The sequence below is a fragment of the Solanum stenotomum genome, chromosome 9, assembly GCF_019186545.1.
Source record: "Solanum stenotomum isolate F172 chromosome 9, ASM1918654v1, whole genome shotgun sequence".
Taxonomy (NCBI): domain Eukaryota; kingdom Viridiplantae; phylum Streptophyta; class Magnoliopsida; order Solanales; family Solanaceae; genus Solanum; species Solanum stenotomum.
In genome coordinates, this window is record NC_064290.1 from 1,672,578 (window position 1) to 1,685,995 (window position 13,418).

A 13,418-nucleotide genomic window follows, 5' to 3' on the forward strand; every position below is an offset into this window, starting at 1 on the left:
TTTCAGTTTTGACCAACACTGTAGTGAAAGATGATAACCTTGAGATTTTAAGAATGTGTATTTTTCATTAATGTCTATGCACAATAGCCTACTATAGAACTATACCTGTACATAAAAGAATTATCTATCCTATTGCTTTCCCTATGGAGTATATCCACATGACAACATGTTTTTACCAGTATCTTGCTATTCTACAGTTACAGAACAATATGTGTACATGCAAGTTATGTAGTGTAAAGTAGAGATCACTAATGTTTCTTCTTTCCTGCAAGAATTGGCTGAATTTGCAGCCTCCTACTGAAAGCCTCATTGAACAGAAACCGAGTTTGGAAAGCCGAAATTATTGGAAGCCAAGCCAATGAAGCTAAAGGCGCAAAAAGAACAACACCCATTCCATAGTCATAAGCTCGAGCAAACACTCGAGTGAAGTGCCACAATCCAGTACCTTCAATCTTTGGTCTCACTACTTGGCCAACCTGTGAGGAAAACAGCACCATTTACGCGATTAAAAACGAGACAAAAAACAGGACAGAGAAGAGGAGAAAGTATGTGTAGGAAATAGGCAAGAACATATACTGTGCTTACCAATATCAAGCCCCAACCAGTTGGTAGAAAAGCTAGACAGCAGATAATCAAATCTTTCACTGACAGATGACATATGATTGACAGGGTAATAATAGTTGCCACAACTCCTAGGAAAAGACAAGCTTTAAACAGTCGGAAAGTTAAGTGATGGTTTGCGCTTAAAAACCGCCTTCCAATATTCAGCATCTGGAAAATTCAGTAAGAAAAACGTCATACTCAGTGTAGTTCCACAAAATAGGGTTTGGAGAGGGTATAGTCTCAAATAGACCTTAGACTCAAGGAAAAACAAATCAAAGCAATCCAGAAAACGAAGTGATAGATGTGAAGTATATCAGCATTGTAAAAGAGACACAGAAAATTAAAGGCAATGTGCAGGAAGAAGCTTACCTTCATCAAGAGGAAAATAAAAGCAATGACAACCCATGAGAGCACATAGACAACAATATTTTTACTCTGATTGGATATGTCAAGGTGATACACCAGTCCATATTGGTAAAGGAAAAATCTCAGTGAAAGGAGTATCTCAATTAACCGTGAAAATAGCCCAGCATGACGAAGATGAGCTTGTTCATCATGCCACCAAGATTGCCAACTTTTATCTTGTTGTATCCCTATACCACCTTGTTGATTAATCCACTTGTTCCAATCTTTCCAGTCATCGACTATCTTTCCCCAATCAAATCCAGAAGGATTAAACAGAAATGGTGCAAACAACCAAGTAAATGACATGAACCATATTGCATATGTAGTTAAAACATATGCCAAATTGCTCTCATATGATCGCCTAAACAAATCATAAACAATCAACAGAAGCAGAAGTTCAAAACCTTTAATGAAGTGACTCCGAGAGTAAAGTCTATAGTTTTCAGTGAAGCTGGCATGAAAAACCACAACTTTACGACCAGTAGGTCTATACTTGGCACCTCCATGAAGAATTGTTCTGCCATAGTAATGAGATTTTGTTCCATAGGAAAAAGTAAAGAAAACAGCAGCCAGCTGCAGTTGCATCAGAACAAAATCTTTAAGAGCATTAAGATAACCGCGCTCAAGTCCCAACTCAATGATCATTGGTAACCCTGTTAAAAGTCCAAGCTGGATAAATGATTGAGAAGCTAGAGCTGTTTCCAGTGACTTTATGTTTTGCAGTTTTGCCTCAACGAGTAGTGCTCTTTGTAGACCACTTAATACCATGTAGAGCTGACCGTATAGAAACACATAAATCGTAATCACTGATATCTGCATAGTTTTGACAGCAGAAATTAAAAGAGACATATAAATCAGCATATCAGAACATAAGCACATTAGTTATAGGATTTAATGTAGTTACCAGGCTGTTGAAGTAGAAGCCAACTGTTGTAAAATAACATGAGAGCATTCGAAAGAAGTCAAATCTATGGCCAAGGCGATACATATCACGACTGATTGTTTGTTCACTGTTTCCATTTGCAACTTTAGCTTCAAACTTTGAAATCTGGTTAAGGCCTACATCACGACCTTTTCCAACTTGCATGTACTCAAGATATGTGACATGTCCACGTCTCAGAGTCGTGTTAAATCCTACATTATATCAGATACTGTCATGTGTTTTCTAGGCTATACAACTTTATGATGTCAAGTTAACATTTTACGTTAACAGAAAACCTGCAAAAACATCTTCGCTCAAGTTGATTGTTTTGGATGCTTTGCTAATGCCACCTCTTGTCAAATGAAATACTCGATCAAACACATCTGGGTGCCCATAATGGAACCTGACCCTGAAATTTTCGATGGAAAAGGAAAGCTGTTGTAAGCAATCTGAATACAACATTATATACTTTTTGTTTCCTTTATGCAAAGAGCTTCTAAACAAGAAAAATACCATGTGACTTTTGGAAAGAAATACAGTTAATGGTTGAAAACACACCTAAATTATAACTTTTTCGTTAGTTTCATACATCAACTATTCATTTTTCTCTTTTCTAACCTAAACTGTCACTCTCTTTTTATTAAAACACACCTCGATGCTGAGTTGACCAAATATTTGTTCCTAACCGACAGTAGGTGAGTGTAGGCTAACTCAACATCAACACGTGTTTTAATACAAAGGGAGTGATACTGTGATAGTTGAGGAATGAAACTTTTGAAAAGGTGATAGTTTAGGTATGCTTTTACCATTAACTCAAAGGTATATAGAACTTATCTTTTATCTCCCAAAGATAATTTCCTTATTATTCATTTGATCACTATTACATAAAAGTAAGCATGTAAAAATAGGGCTTAAATTACCTGAGTGGATTAGCCAGAAGCCTCTGGCCAATGGTGACAAAGCTGGTTTCTTGATAGGACATAAACCAAGCTAAAGAAGAAACACTGCAATCAGGATGAAAGTTTCTTTAGCATTTTACTCAAAAAATTCTCTTCTTTAGTCTTTTTTTCTTTTAATATCTATTTTTCTCTTTCTAGAGTAAACTCGTTCTGCATAACACACAAAAATATTGTTGTATGTACTAGATAGTTTCATAATCAGGTAATCACACAATTCTTAGATGCTGACCTTCCTGTAAATATGTGTTCTCTCATGCCAAGTATTGTGGGAGGACGCCGACCACTGTGTTTCAGGAACTCTTGCAAGATATTTCGTATTTTCAAAGCTTCTTCTAAATAATTATCCTGTAAAAACAAGCTATTAGAACATATATATATGAGATTATTCTTTTTCAAAATCCTAAGGCTGATGAATACCTGGTTCATGTCAATTGTTTGGAGAGCTTCGCCGCGTGTGAAAATTATGGAATGATTTTGATTTTCAGGTTTTCCTTCTCCAATATTTGGTGGACCTGGAAGCTTTACGCGGTATACTTCCTACAACAGTTGAAAAAGATTTGTAAGAGTAAGCATAGACCAAGAATTAGAAGACATTGTTGTTCATTTTGATACATAACACAAAACAAATAGATAGATCTTCCTTACTGCATTTTCTTGAGAAGTCATGTGCATATTGACAGTGAAGTATCCAAAAATATGAAGCAAAAGACAGTTTTCAACTGCTTGGAGGATTCTTTTTTAATACCTGATCAAAACCGTTAACAGCTTTAACAAGAATAGATGAATAAACTTTTCGTGGCCCATCTGCTGTAATTTCTTCTTTCTCCTCAACATAAGCAACGCGTAAAGAAGGGTACCTTTAAGCAAAACATCGATAAATTAGCATAGTTAAATTTCCGAAAAGAGTCTGTTCAAGTACAAAAGTACCCTGAATGAAAGTTTCACTTGGAAAAAGTACCTTTTCATCAAATTGAGTATGTCTTGAGCCTGAGGGTCACCAGTAGTCTTCTGTAATCCATATATTTGACAAGACACAACATGTATAAATTTCATGTCTGCCATGGCTTCAAGTTGAGCTGATAATGTATCATTTTTCCTCTCAATTGCATCATAACCTTGGAGGATATCTGGTGCAAGACAGAAACATGAAGATGATGTTCACTTGAGTCGAATATCGGTGTAGGGAGAGAATCAAAATATCTGAATATGACAAACCTTCATCCTCAGCCATGTCAAGAAAAGCTTGCAACTTCAGTGCTTTCCTGTAGTACATCATTCCTCGGACTGTTTTGGTTAATGAAAGAAAACAAAGAACATTTCTAGTAAGGACAAAGTTCAAAATTTCAGCTTATATCGAAATAACTTTTAGAGGAAAGATAAATCTACCAGTTCTGCTTAGAGTTTGCCCTCGGAAAGAAGCCCAATTTCTCTCCTCTTCTTCAATTTCATCACTAGATTCATCTATTCCTTCCTTTTCCATGCGCTCCAAAAAGTTTTCCCATTCATCTGAGGACATATAATTAATACGAATATTTAGTTAATCAAAACTTATGAGATGGAAGAAGCTCTCTTTCACTCTCTTAAGTCATAGAGAAGTTTCGTCGTGGCAACCTGGAAATATCTTTTTCATATAGAAAAGGATAGAGACTCCAGCTTGTTTTCTTGAATTGAGCTCCTTCTTTGAAAATTTGACTTCCTCCATGAAATGTGGAGTTAGAACACTGTATAGTAAACATGTCCCTGTAAGTCAGTTTACTTGTTGAAACCTGAGTATGTACTTAATTCCACATAAGAGTAGGAATTTTATGCGAAGTGACAAAAATATCAAGTAATGTGATGAAATCTGACCTGAATGATAACATGTTCCGCACCTTTGGAGCACTTGGCATGTTCATAGACAGAGAAGTAGCAAAAAAGCAAATCCTCCTACGGGCCTCCAAGTTAGTCGGTATATCCAGTGCTTTATCTTTGACAGTAAGCAGTAAACGAAACCGCTTGATCTACAATTGAAACTAAATCAGTCTCCATACATGCAATAGGTTTGTGTAGCTACACATGTTTTTAAGTATGCCTATCATGGCTGAAAAATGACCCTTCCTGATATAAGTAATCGCAAAACCACAAGTAGTGAAGTATTTGGAACACCTTCTCCAATAAGGAATCACTATCTGGCAATGGAAAATGTATTGAATCCTTAGATGCAAACAGTGGTGCTTCAATCGAAACGAAATATTCAACAACCTCTTCCCCACTATGCAGGTGAACATTAAGTGACTCCAACGTTCTGCAACCACGAAGGATGGTTGGTTAGAAACAACATAAATGTAAGTATTATTATGACTTGAAATTCTTTAGGCATCTAACCTTGACCCATTTAACATCATATCGGTTGTTACAAGCTCAAAGATATCTTGAATTGCCAATACAACTTTGTTATGAAGGCTTTCGTTTCCCTCGACCTTGATAAACCAATGTGTCAATACGGAAAGCATGAGTAAATGAAGAAATTGGTTATAGGAAGAGAGTAAAAGGTTGATGCTTGTATACAAATTTACCAGAAGTTGAAGTAAAGTAATACACTTAGCGCATAGAACCGGCAGTTGGCTCATCTTCAAGTCCTTGAGAAGTGTTGATTTTTGAATGATTTCATCAATTTCATCTAATATACCAGAAATAACCCTGAAAGGTAGACAACCATGTTATGAATGGGAGTCTAAAATTGAAAAAAAATGAAAATGCAGAAAGCACTTTCACTAGTATTGATTGTAGTACTCTCACCGTTTCAATTTGTTTGTCTGGTTTTGACTTGACACGGAGTTTAAGAAAGTAAGGTAGTATTAAATTGCATTTGAAATAATAGTCTAAAAAATTACCTTCTCTCAAGGTCACCAACAACAAGAATTTCGAGTATGTATTTCAGCGATTCATAACACTCTATCACAACCATATACATGTATGTATCCTTCTTGATTGTTCTTAAAAGCGTTTCATCCTTTCCCTCAAAGTCTCGTGCAATAGATAATGCATTTGCAAGCTACCAGCAGATCAACGATAAGTCAAACAGAAACAATGCTAATATCAAACTAGACAAAGCTTCAAGATTAACATGGTACCTTATCTGCTAAAAGAAAAATGGGCCAATAAACTCGACCAGAGAGTAATTCTGGTGATACAGGTATTTTCATCAAATCCATCTCCCTGTTGTCAGTTATTACACAAAAGTCTTAGCTTTTTATAAAGAACAGCATGTCCAAATAAGCTAGACAGAAATAATTAACCTGTCACTTATCACGTCCTCCTCACGGAAGCTACTGATGATCTGGTTCCACACAAGAGCAAACTTCACAACATTGCTCTTTTCCCTTTCTGATAAGTGAAAGTTCTGCCAAACGGAACACCAGAGGGATGAGACAGAATTATAAAGAAGTTAGTAAGTGAACTTTAAAAAATTCAATGGTAGAAACCTTTTGGAATTGGAATGTCAAAGGGATGAGCCAATTCATTAAGGTGTTTCTAGAATCTTTTGCTTCGGGTGGGACAAGACGATCACTGAAAGCTTCAGGTAATGAGTAAAATCTACTTCTCAGCATTCCTAACGTCCGAATCTGTGGTAAACAAAAGAGATGAGAGTATCCATATAATGGCTTAAAATTTAACTAAAAACAACTCACCTCACCAAGATGCTGGAGGATTCCATACACTCCACCAAAGACTGAACAGTAGACAGAATACCAGATTTGTGCATCCATGAAATATACCTGAAACAACAAGATTCAGCACGGAAGATTGTTAAAAGAAAATACGAAGCTTCAGAAACAAAAGATGAAATCATAATATAACTTACAAGTACAATTGGAGCCCATATAGCAGCTAGTGCTCCAGCATTGCTCTTGACTAAATTGGAAAAAAATCATTCAGAGGATTTACATATATATCTACACTCTTCAGCTAAGAAGATAAAAAGGTTTAGACAATTACCTTTAGGGAAAAGCTCGTGCCAGTCGTAATTTTTTACTCCGATTGCCATGATCTGTCTTGTAGGTGATATAAGTGGTTTTATCTGGATATTTCATGATAAGTCAACTAGTAGCTTGTAGGCACAGATGGACATGTCAACGATCAAATTAGTAATACTAGCTTGTAAACCAATACGAAGCCTTAGAACTACTCACCTCAAATGTGTAGCTAAATATAAGTTTGCTTATTAACAAGAACAGCCAGAAAATGGTATACCTAAAACCACAAACAAGGCTTAATAAGAAACTCATCAAGAAATTACTTCGAATAAAAAAATAGGCTCAGAGTAGGGATAGTAGGAAATACTTCAGAAGGGAGAGTTGGCTTTCTTGCATTCCTCGCCCAACATATAGCTTAGGCTGCATTTCGAAAACCAAGAAAAGTGAAAATTTGACACAATGTATAACTAAACAAGTTTTTTTTTTTGGACTGTCTCTCTCCAACACAGTTGTGCATGCTAGGATCAGGACACTGAAAGTTTACCTGAGTCCACCAGGATAAGAACATGCATATCCGGTAATTAGAGGTCTCGATATATTTTCCAACCACAGGCACAAAAAATAGAACCATGTCAACTGCATTGGTCATCAAGTAGAATGCAACAGCAACCATATAAGAAGAATAGCACCATTCTCCAAGCCAACTCCCATTTTGTGTTGAATAACAAGTATATTTTTTACGAGAACTAGCATAATATACGGGAAGAATGATGGTCCACATCATAGCAACAACCACCCTCAGCACATGTTTCAGAGTTTGATTAGGGTCTATTGTACATCGAGCTTTCCATGTAAAGATGATATCAAGAATAACTGCAAGAATGAGAATCTCATCATACGTTTTGTCTTAAGTTATGATACGTAAGTAGATAATAAAAGATGAAAAAGGTGGACAACAAAATAACAAGAGACTTAGTAGGCATACCATTTACAAGTTTAAGAACTGCTGAAGTGATGAAGATACTCATAACATCCTCGAGTACTGTTGCATCAAAGACTTGTAGAGGAGACTCCAAATCGTGAGAAGCCATTATTATCATTGCCTAAAAGAAAACAGTCAAGAAATTAAGAAAAAGAAAATGGAGCTTAGAAACCTAGTAAGAATGTATACTTAAGCTGCTGTTAATATCTTATCTTACACAAACAGACCTGAAGTGATAGGATAAAAAAGCTCCACATCCTGTCAAAGCATCTGAAAATCTGCCAAAATGAGCGGATTTCTACAAAATTTGTCTTCCCCAGCCACTTTGGTTCACGCACTTCATCCACTAGGATCTGAAGATCACAGAATGAAACTGTAATTTTAGAATTTTACTAGAAGGGCAGCCCAGTGTATGAAGCATCTTGTGTTAGCAAGGTTTGGGGAAGGGCCACACCCCAAGGGGTGTGATGTAGACAGACTAACCTAATGCAAGCATTAGTGGCTACTCCCACGGTTTGCACCCGTGACCTATAAGTCCATGAAGACAACTTTACCGTTGTTCCGAGGCTCCCTTCAATTTTGGAATTTACTATCTTAAACATAAGGAAAAAAGAACTGATATTGAATATGCTTAGTCCTGGTGTTGCAAATTGTAAAGACGGACATGCATGTACGAGAGAAATTACTTATGTTGCCACATCAAAAGCCACCTTAGAGCATGTATTAACTCACATTTCCTTTTTGATCATTTCAATTGTAATTACAATACAATTAATAACCATTTCAGTTGATAAAATCATAAAATACACAAGTCGTTTGAACCAATACAGAGAAACTTTCAAGCTAATATGTGAACATGCTACACATAAGAAACAGGAATGCAATACGTTGATAGACAGAAGGCTACATCATTGAAAGAGAAAAGCCATGTATCCCTTCCAAAAGACCTTATGTAGACAGCGTGCGATAAAAAGGTTTTGAGCCCATTTTTTCTTTATTTTACAGAAAAGGAAAAGCGGTTAACGAAACAAATACGAGATACAGTGAGATAAAAAGCAAATTTGCATTATCAATGAAAGGTCAGGATGCTTTCTTGTGTCTATGTACACTATTTACTTTAATTTGAAATGTCAACAGGGTAACTTACCCCCATTTCTTCATCTTCATTTGCATCCTTGTTTTCTTGAAGGTCGGAAGCAGAAGCCTTTTCTTTTTTATCTTTGACATTATTTGGAGTTTCTGTACAAAAGAAATCATGGTCCAGACGCATGGGCCAACCTATTTGAAAACAATCTGGAGACCTGAAACAGAGAAGCAACCAGCGGATCACAACAAATTCCTGACATATTTAAGGAGTCTCTCAACTGAAATATAAGGTTGGATTGAGAGAAAGTTATCTCTACCAAAAGAATTCATTCAGATCATCATAGTTCCTCCATGTCGAATGATCAGCTGTTCCTTTTCCGTTTTTCATAGCTTCCTTGAGTGTTTCAGGGACAAGGTTAGAAACTGAAATTATGGAGATCAGAGGTAAATGCATGTCCAAACTATGAAGTACCTTATTTATGACATCATACACCGGAAACACTACATTGTTGAGAAAAGATTCTGAATCTCCTTGGTAAGCTGGCATGACCTTTTCTCCGGTTGTCATGCTTATAGCACCAGTTAGCATGCTATGCAGCTCATATGCCATCTGCAAGAGAGAATATGTTTTTTCATCATATTTGCATTGTATCATAAAATAGAGGTGTTAGAGTGGGTTAGAGTTCCACATCGGTTGAGGAATGGACTTGTGGTTTGATTATGTAGACTTTGGGAAATCCTCCCCTCATGAGCTAACTTTTGGGGTTGACTTAAGACTCAAGTGTCATATCTTTACATGGTATATAAGAACCAGGTTCATCCCTATTTGGGCTCCCAGTCTAGTGGGTTAGAATCCTACATCGGTTGGGGGAATGGACTGATGGTTTGCTTATATGGACTTGGGCAATCCCCCCCTCATAAGCTAGCTTTTCGGATTGAGTTAGGCCCAAGTGTCATATATTTTGAATAGGCAAAGAAAGAGAATATTTATTGGATCTCAATCTCCAAAACTCATACAAGTATTTGAACACAGTCACCTTTATAGAAATGGTATAAAATGTCAGCTTACATGGTGAAACATGTAACACAAGCATTCTGGCATAAACCTTAAATTTGCAGCCTCTCCCCATATCAGAAGATAAAGAGCTATATACAGAAGTTTGTACTGCTGAGCCTCCTGTTTCAGATATGGCACCCTGAAGAGCCATGAGATAACGAAAAATATGTTAGAGAGTGATAAGAAGTAAGAAGAGAAATAACTTCAGAAAGCAGAAGGAATTCAAAGTCTATCGTCATGTCACAGATTATCTTACCTAATATTGCTCTTTCGTCCCAAAAATTTGCACCAATCTGTATAATTTTTAAAAAACTTCTTCATCAGCTCATCAACAGCAACATCCCCTAGCTAATACCCGGAAAGTAAGCGTAACAAAGTCGATTAAAATGAAAATTGAAATGACACCTTAACTAGAAAGAGCCAGGCAACACTAGGACAGCACCTTGGGTACTAATACTTGCTTCTGAGTCTGCCGAACATGTGTGTTAGCAAGTAATAAAATTAAATGCTCTCTCTGGTTGGCCACATTCCCTTTCTGGCAAGAGAAAAGTGATATTAACTATTGATGTGATAGATAGGAGGATAAAATGCTTCAATTAGAGTTGTGAAGTCCATAAGAAATGATGAGATTTCCAGCTTTTATAATGTTGACACAAACAAAAATGGATAAAGAAAGAAACGGTAGTGGAACGGAGAATATTTGAACTGAGAAAGCTAGAAAGGTTAGTACTTGAAATCCAAAGCAAAACTGAAGCCACTTGAACAAATCCAGGTTGGTTTCTTGTTTTCGACAATCTTCCAGGAAAGGCAAACCACGAACATCCCGAACTGCAGCAACCGCAATTTTAACCTGTGGAACATTAAGCTCATTACATATGAGCTGCCACATGGAAGGAAAGGAAACAAAATTGGCCAATAAATAGGCTTTTTTCGCCTAACGTGGGAAAAAAGGGGAAGCAACTGCCACAGTAAAAACTATTTAGCCAGCCAAACTCATATAATTATCTATACATACCTCAGGAAGTTGCATGATCGCGTGATGAATTCCTCCTTGATCAAGTGGAAGAATGTTATATGACACAAAGAGTTCAGATTTGGCATCGCTACTCTCACCCTAATAAGAAGATACGTGGAAGGTTCTATTAGCACGTAAACGAAAGATTGAGCTAATCAAAGGACTAAGAGGAGGAAATCGCGTAAACAAAACCTGAACACCTGCTGCTCTGGAAACTGTATCCAATACTTCAAACAATACTGAAGCAACGACACGTGCTTTAGTCAGCCTTTCTCTGTGCAAGTAAGAGAACAGAACATGAATATTACTGAAATAAGTACTGACGATTTTAAGGACATCAGCACTCATGGTGACAAACATAATTCCTAAAAGAGTGGAATCATTACCTATTTTCGAGATTACTCTCCCCACCATGTTTGATTATGAAGTCTTTATACTTGCTATAAGCACGTCTAAGTTCACGTAAATCAGTCCTTTCCTTTCTTTTCCTGAGAGTAACTTCTTCATCCTATAGTTCATAAATTAGATGTGGCAACTCAATAGCATGAATCTAGACAGTACCGCGAAACTATTACAAAAACTATTAACTCAATTTAAGATGGTAGGTCTCGGGATGAAATGAAATGGTGTTAAATGTAGACATGAAAGTTCAGATTGTAAGTCGACCACGAAGAATTGAAGCAAAATTTGATATTGACATTTACAATCAGATTGAGTAACTGACTAATTATCCTTTTTTCTGCAGAATAAGGGTGTACCTGTTCAAGCCGTTGAAGAAGGGCAGTTTTAAACTGTCGTACTCCTCGGCCATTCGAATTCCTATCCAAGTTATGTGCTACTTCGAATGCATGAAACCGACCTGATTAAGAAACTGTATTAACCACTTATCACCAAAAAGAAAATAAGTACAATAACATTAAGAAGAAGAATGAGAAACCCAAATTATGATTAATAGTGCTCAATTCTCAAGAAACGTCTAATAAGCAGATTAACTTAGTAAACTATACCTTATATTTACTATTTTTCTTAATGTGTGTGAAATGAGATAAAGCACACTAATTATTTTGGGTCGGAGGGAGTACTATCTAAGAGAAATGTATTGGGAAAGTTGAATTGGAAAATCTCTAGCTTGTGGATCCTTCAACTGTTTTTGCATGCACACAGACATGTAATAATAAAACTACCTCTTCGAATTCAACGAATTATACTCATAATCTTTTTTACAGACAAGAATGGCACTCTGCCACTTTCACTATAACAGCTAAAACAAATCATCACACAAGAAATTTTTGAGATAAAGTCTTACAAAGATAAGCCACTCGAGGCTCCTCTGACTCGATAAGATTAGCTACTCGAAGAAATCTTTGAATCTCCGAAATCAAAGTCACTGGCAACTTCTCACTATCAAAGGGCTCAGGCACATGATCACACCCGTAAGTGATTGATCTAGTATAGGGTCTTTCATTGCTTGTGGTATAAGCTCTTCTGCTGGTACTAGCAGTACTTTCTTGAATTGGTTCTGCAAGAACAATTTCTGCCATATTTTGGGAATGAAAAGGAACAAGTATGCATGAGATTGAGAATATAAAAATAGGATCTTGACTGTATATACATGTTTTTTTTGGTTTGGTGTCAAAGTGTGAATTTGCTTTTTGGTTGCTTTTGGGATGTAATCTTTTTCACTTTTGCTTTTGATATTTGTGTTTTCTGAATGGTAGAGGGAGCTTTTTCACTGTGGAAAACAATAAAGGAAGTTGAATGAACTTCTAAGCAGGTATTTTTAATGTTAAATTAATACTATAAAGAAATGGGACCAACAAAAGCCATTGTTCACTTGGTTAAGGCATGACATTACATTAAGAAACCATTCAGAATAAGGTGGAATACATGGACGAGCCCTTGAACTTGTCAGTAAATTTTATTTAGATACTCGAACTAGGGTCTATCCTGATTGAGTACCTGAACATCAGGATAAAGTGTTTGTATTAAACAGTTCCATCTCAAAATTTTGAAATGTGTATAATGTGCAAAATAATCATGTGTTCAGATGCTCAATGAAAATATGTAGCAATTTGAGTGCTTGTCGATATATTCAGCCTTAAAATAAACTCACCTTTGTTTAGTTCTACTTTTTTCCTGTTAAAATTTCTCTGTATCAAGTTAACTTTAAGGCAAATTTAGTACAGAGTTGAAAATACAAAGAGAGTGGACTTGTATAGAACAAAAAGGAAACATCTGCAGTGTTGTCCTATACCATTGCTCAAGGCTGCATGCGGAGTGATTGTAATACCATATGTAACAGCCCAGCCCGTTAATGATGATGTCCGCTTTAAGTCTAGGTCCGCACAACTTTAAAATGCATGTCAGGGTCAGCTTGTTTCCCTTTATACCTAGCATCCCTCTCTATTTTATAGATGTAGGATTAGCCTAGAG

At 36.5% G+C, this 13,418-nt stretch overlaps 1 protein-coding gene across 3 annotated transcripts; it reads right to left on the reverse strand.

Moving 5' to 3' along the window:
- Nucleotides 1-39: 39 nt before the first annotated feature.
- Nucleotides 40-12,632, reverse strand: LOC125876281 (putative callose synthase 8). 3 transcript variants are annotated; one of them, XM_049557419.1, is made up of 41 exons: nt 12,292-12,626; nt 11,744-11,844; nt 11,372-11,493; nt 11,178-11,259; nt 10,986-11,084; nt 10,701-10,820; nt 10,413-10,505; nt 10,227-10,318; nt 9,983-10,109; nt 9,386-9,523; nt 9,231-9,307; nt 8,975-9,128; nt 8,055-8,180; nt 7,831-7,948; nt 7,390-7,718; nt 7,213-7,265; nt 7,062-7,122; nt 6,868-6,949; nt 6,734-6,783; nt 6,561-6,647; nt 6,354-6,494; nt 6,168-6,271; nt 6,003-6,087; nt 5,763-5,923; nt 5,445-5,568; nt 5,254-5,348; nt 5,035-5,173; nt 4,738-4,889; nt 4,501-4,610; nt 4,276-4,395; nt 4,105-4,173; nt 3,848-4,016; nt 3,635-3,746; nt 3,307-3,426; nt 3,119-3,234; nt 2,851-2,934; nt 2,227-2,339; nt 1,913-2,142; nt 973-1,821; nt 586-771; nt 40-476 (listed from the first exon to the last, which is right to left on the reverse strand). In XM_049557419.1, the coding sequence occupies exons 1-41, from the start codon at nt 12,524-12,526 to the stop codon at nt 249-251; spliced, it is 5,853 nt and encodes a 1,950-aa protein (XP_049413376.1). In that variant the 5' UTR covers nt 12,527-12,626; the 3' UTR covers nt 40-248. The 3 variants fall into 3 exon arrangements, with proteins under 3 accessions (XP_049413376.1, XP_049413375.1, XP_049413377.1); XM_049557418.1 differs by having other exon boundaries at nt 3,119-3,426; nt 12,292-12,632; XM_049557420.1 differs by lacking the exons at nt 10,701-10,820; nt 10,986-11,084; nt 11,178-11,259; ... (1 more) ...; nt 11,744-11,844; nt 12,292-12,626 and having other exon boundaries at nt 3,119-3,426; nt 10,227-10,263; nt 10,413-10,498.
- Nucleotides 12,633-13,418: the final 786 nt, after the last annotated feature.

Excerpts from the sequence above, each read along its gene's own strand:
- LOC125876281 (XM_049557418.1), bottom strand. The coding sequence starts at position 12,526 with ATGGCAGAAATTGTTCTTGCAGAACCAATTCAAGAAAGTACTGCTAGT. Across the intron at positions 10,821-10,985 it reads CGATCATGCAACTTCCTGAG|GTTAAAATTGCGGTTGCTGC; the intron begins GTATGTATAGAT and ends AATGTTCCACAG. Across the intron at positions 10,319-10,412 it reads AGCAAGTATTAGTACCCAAG|CTAGGGGATGTTGCTGTTGA; the intron begins GTGCTGTCCTAG and ends TCCGGGTATTAG.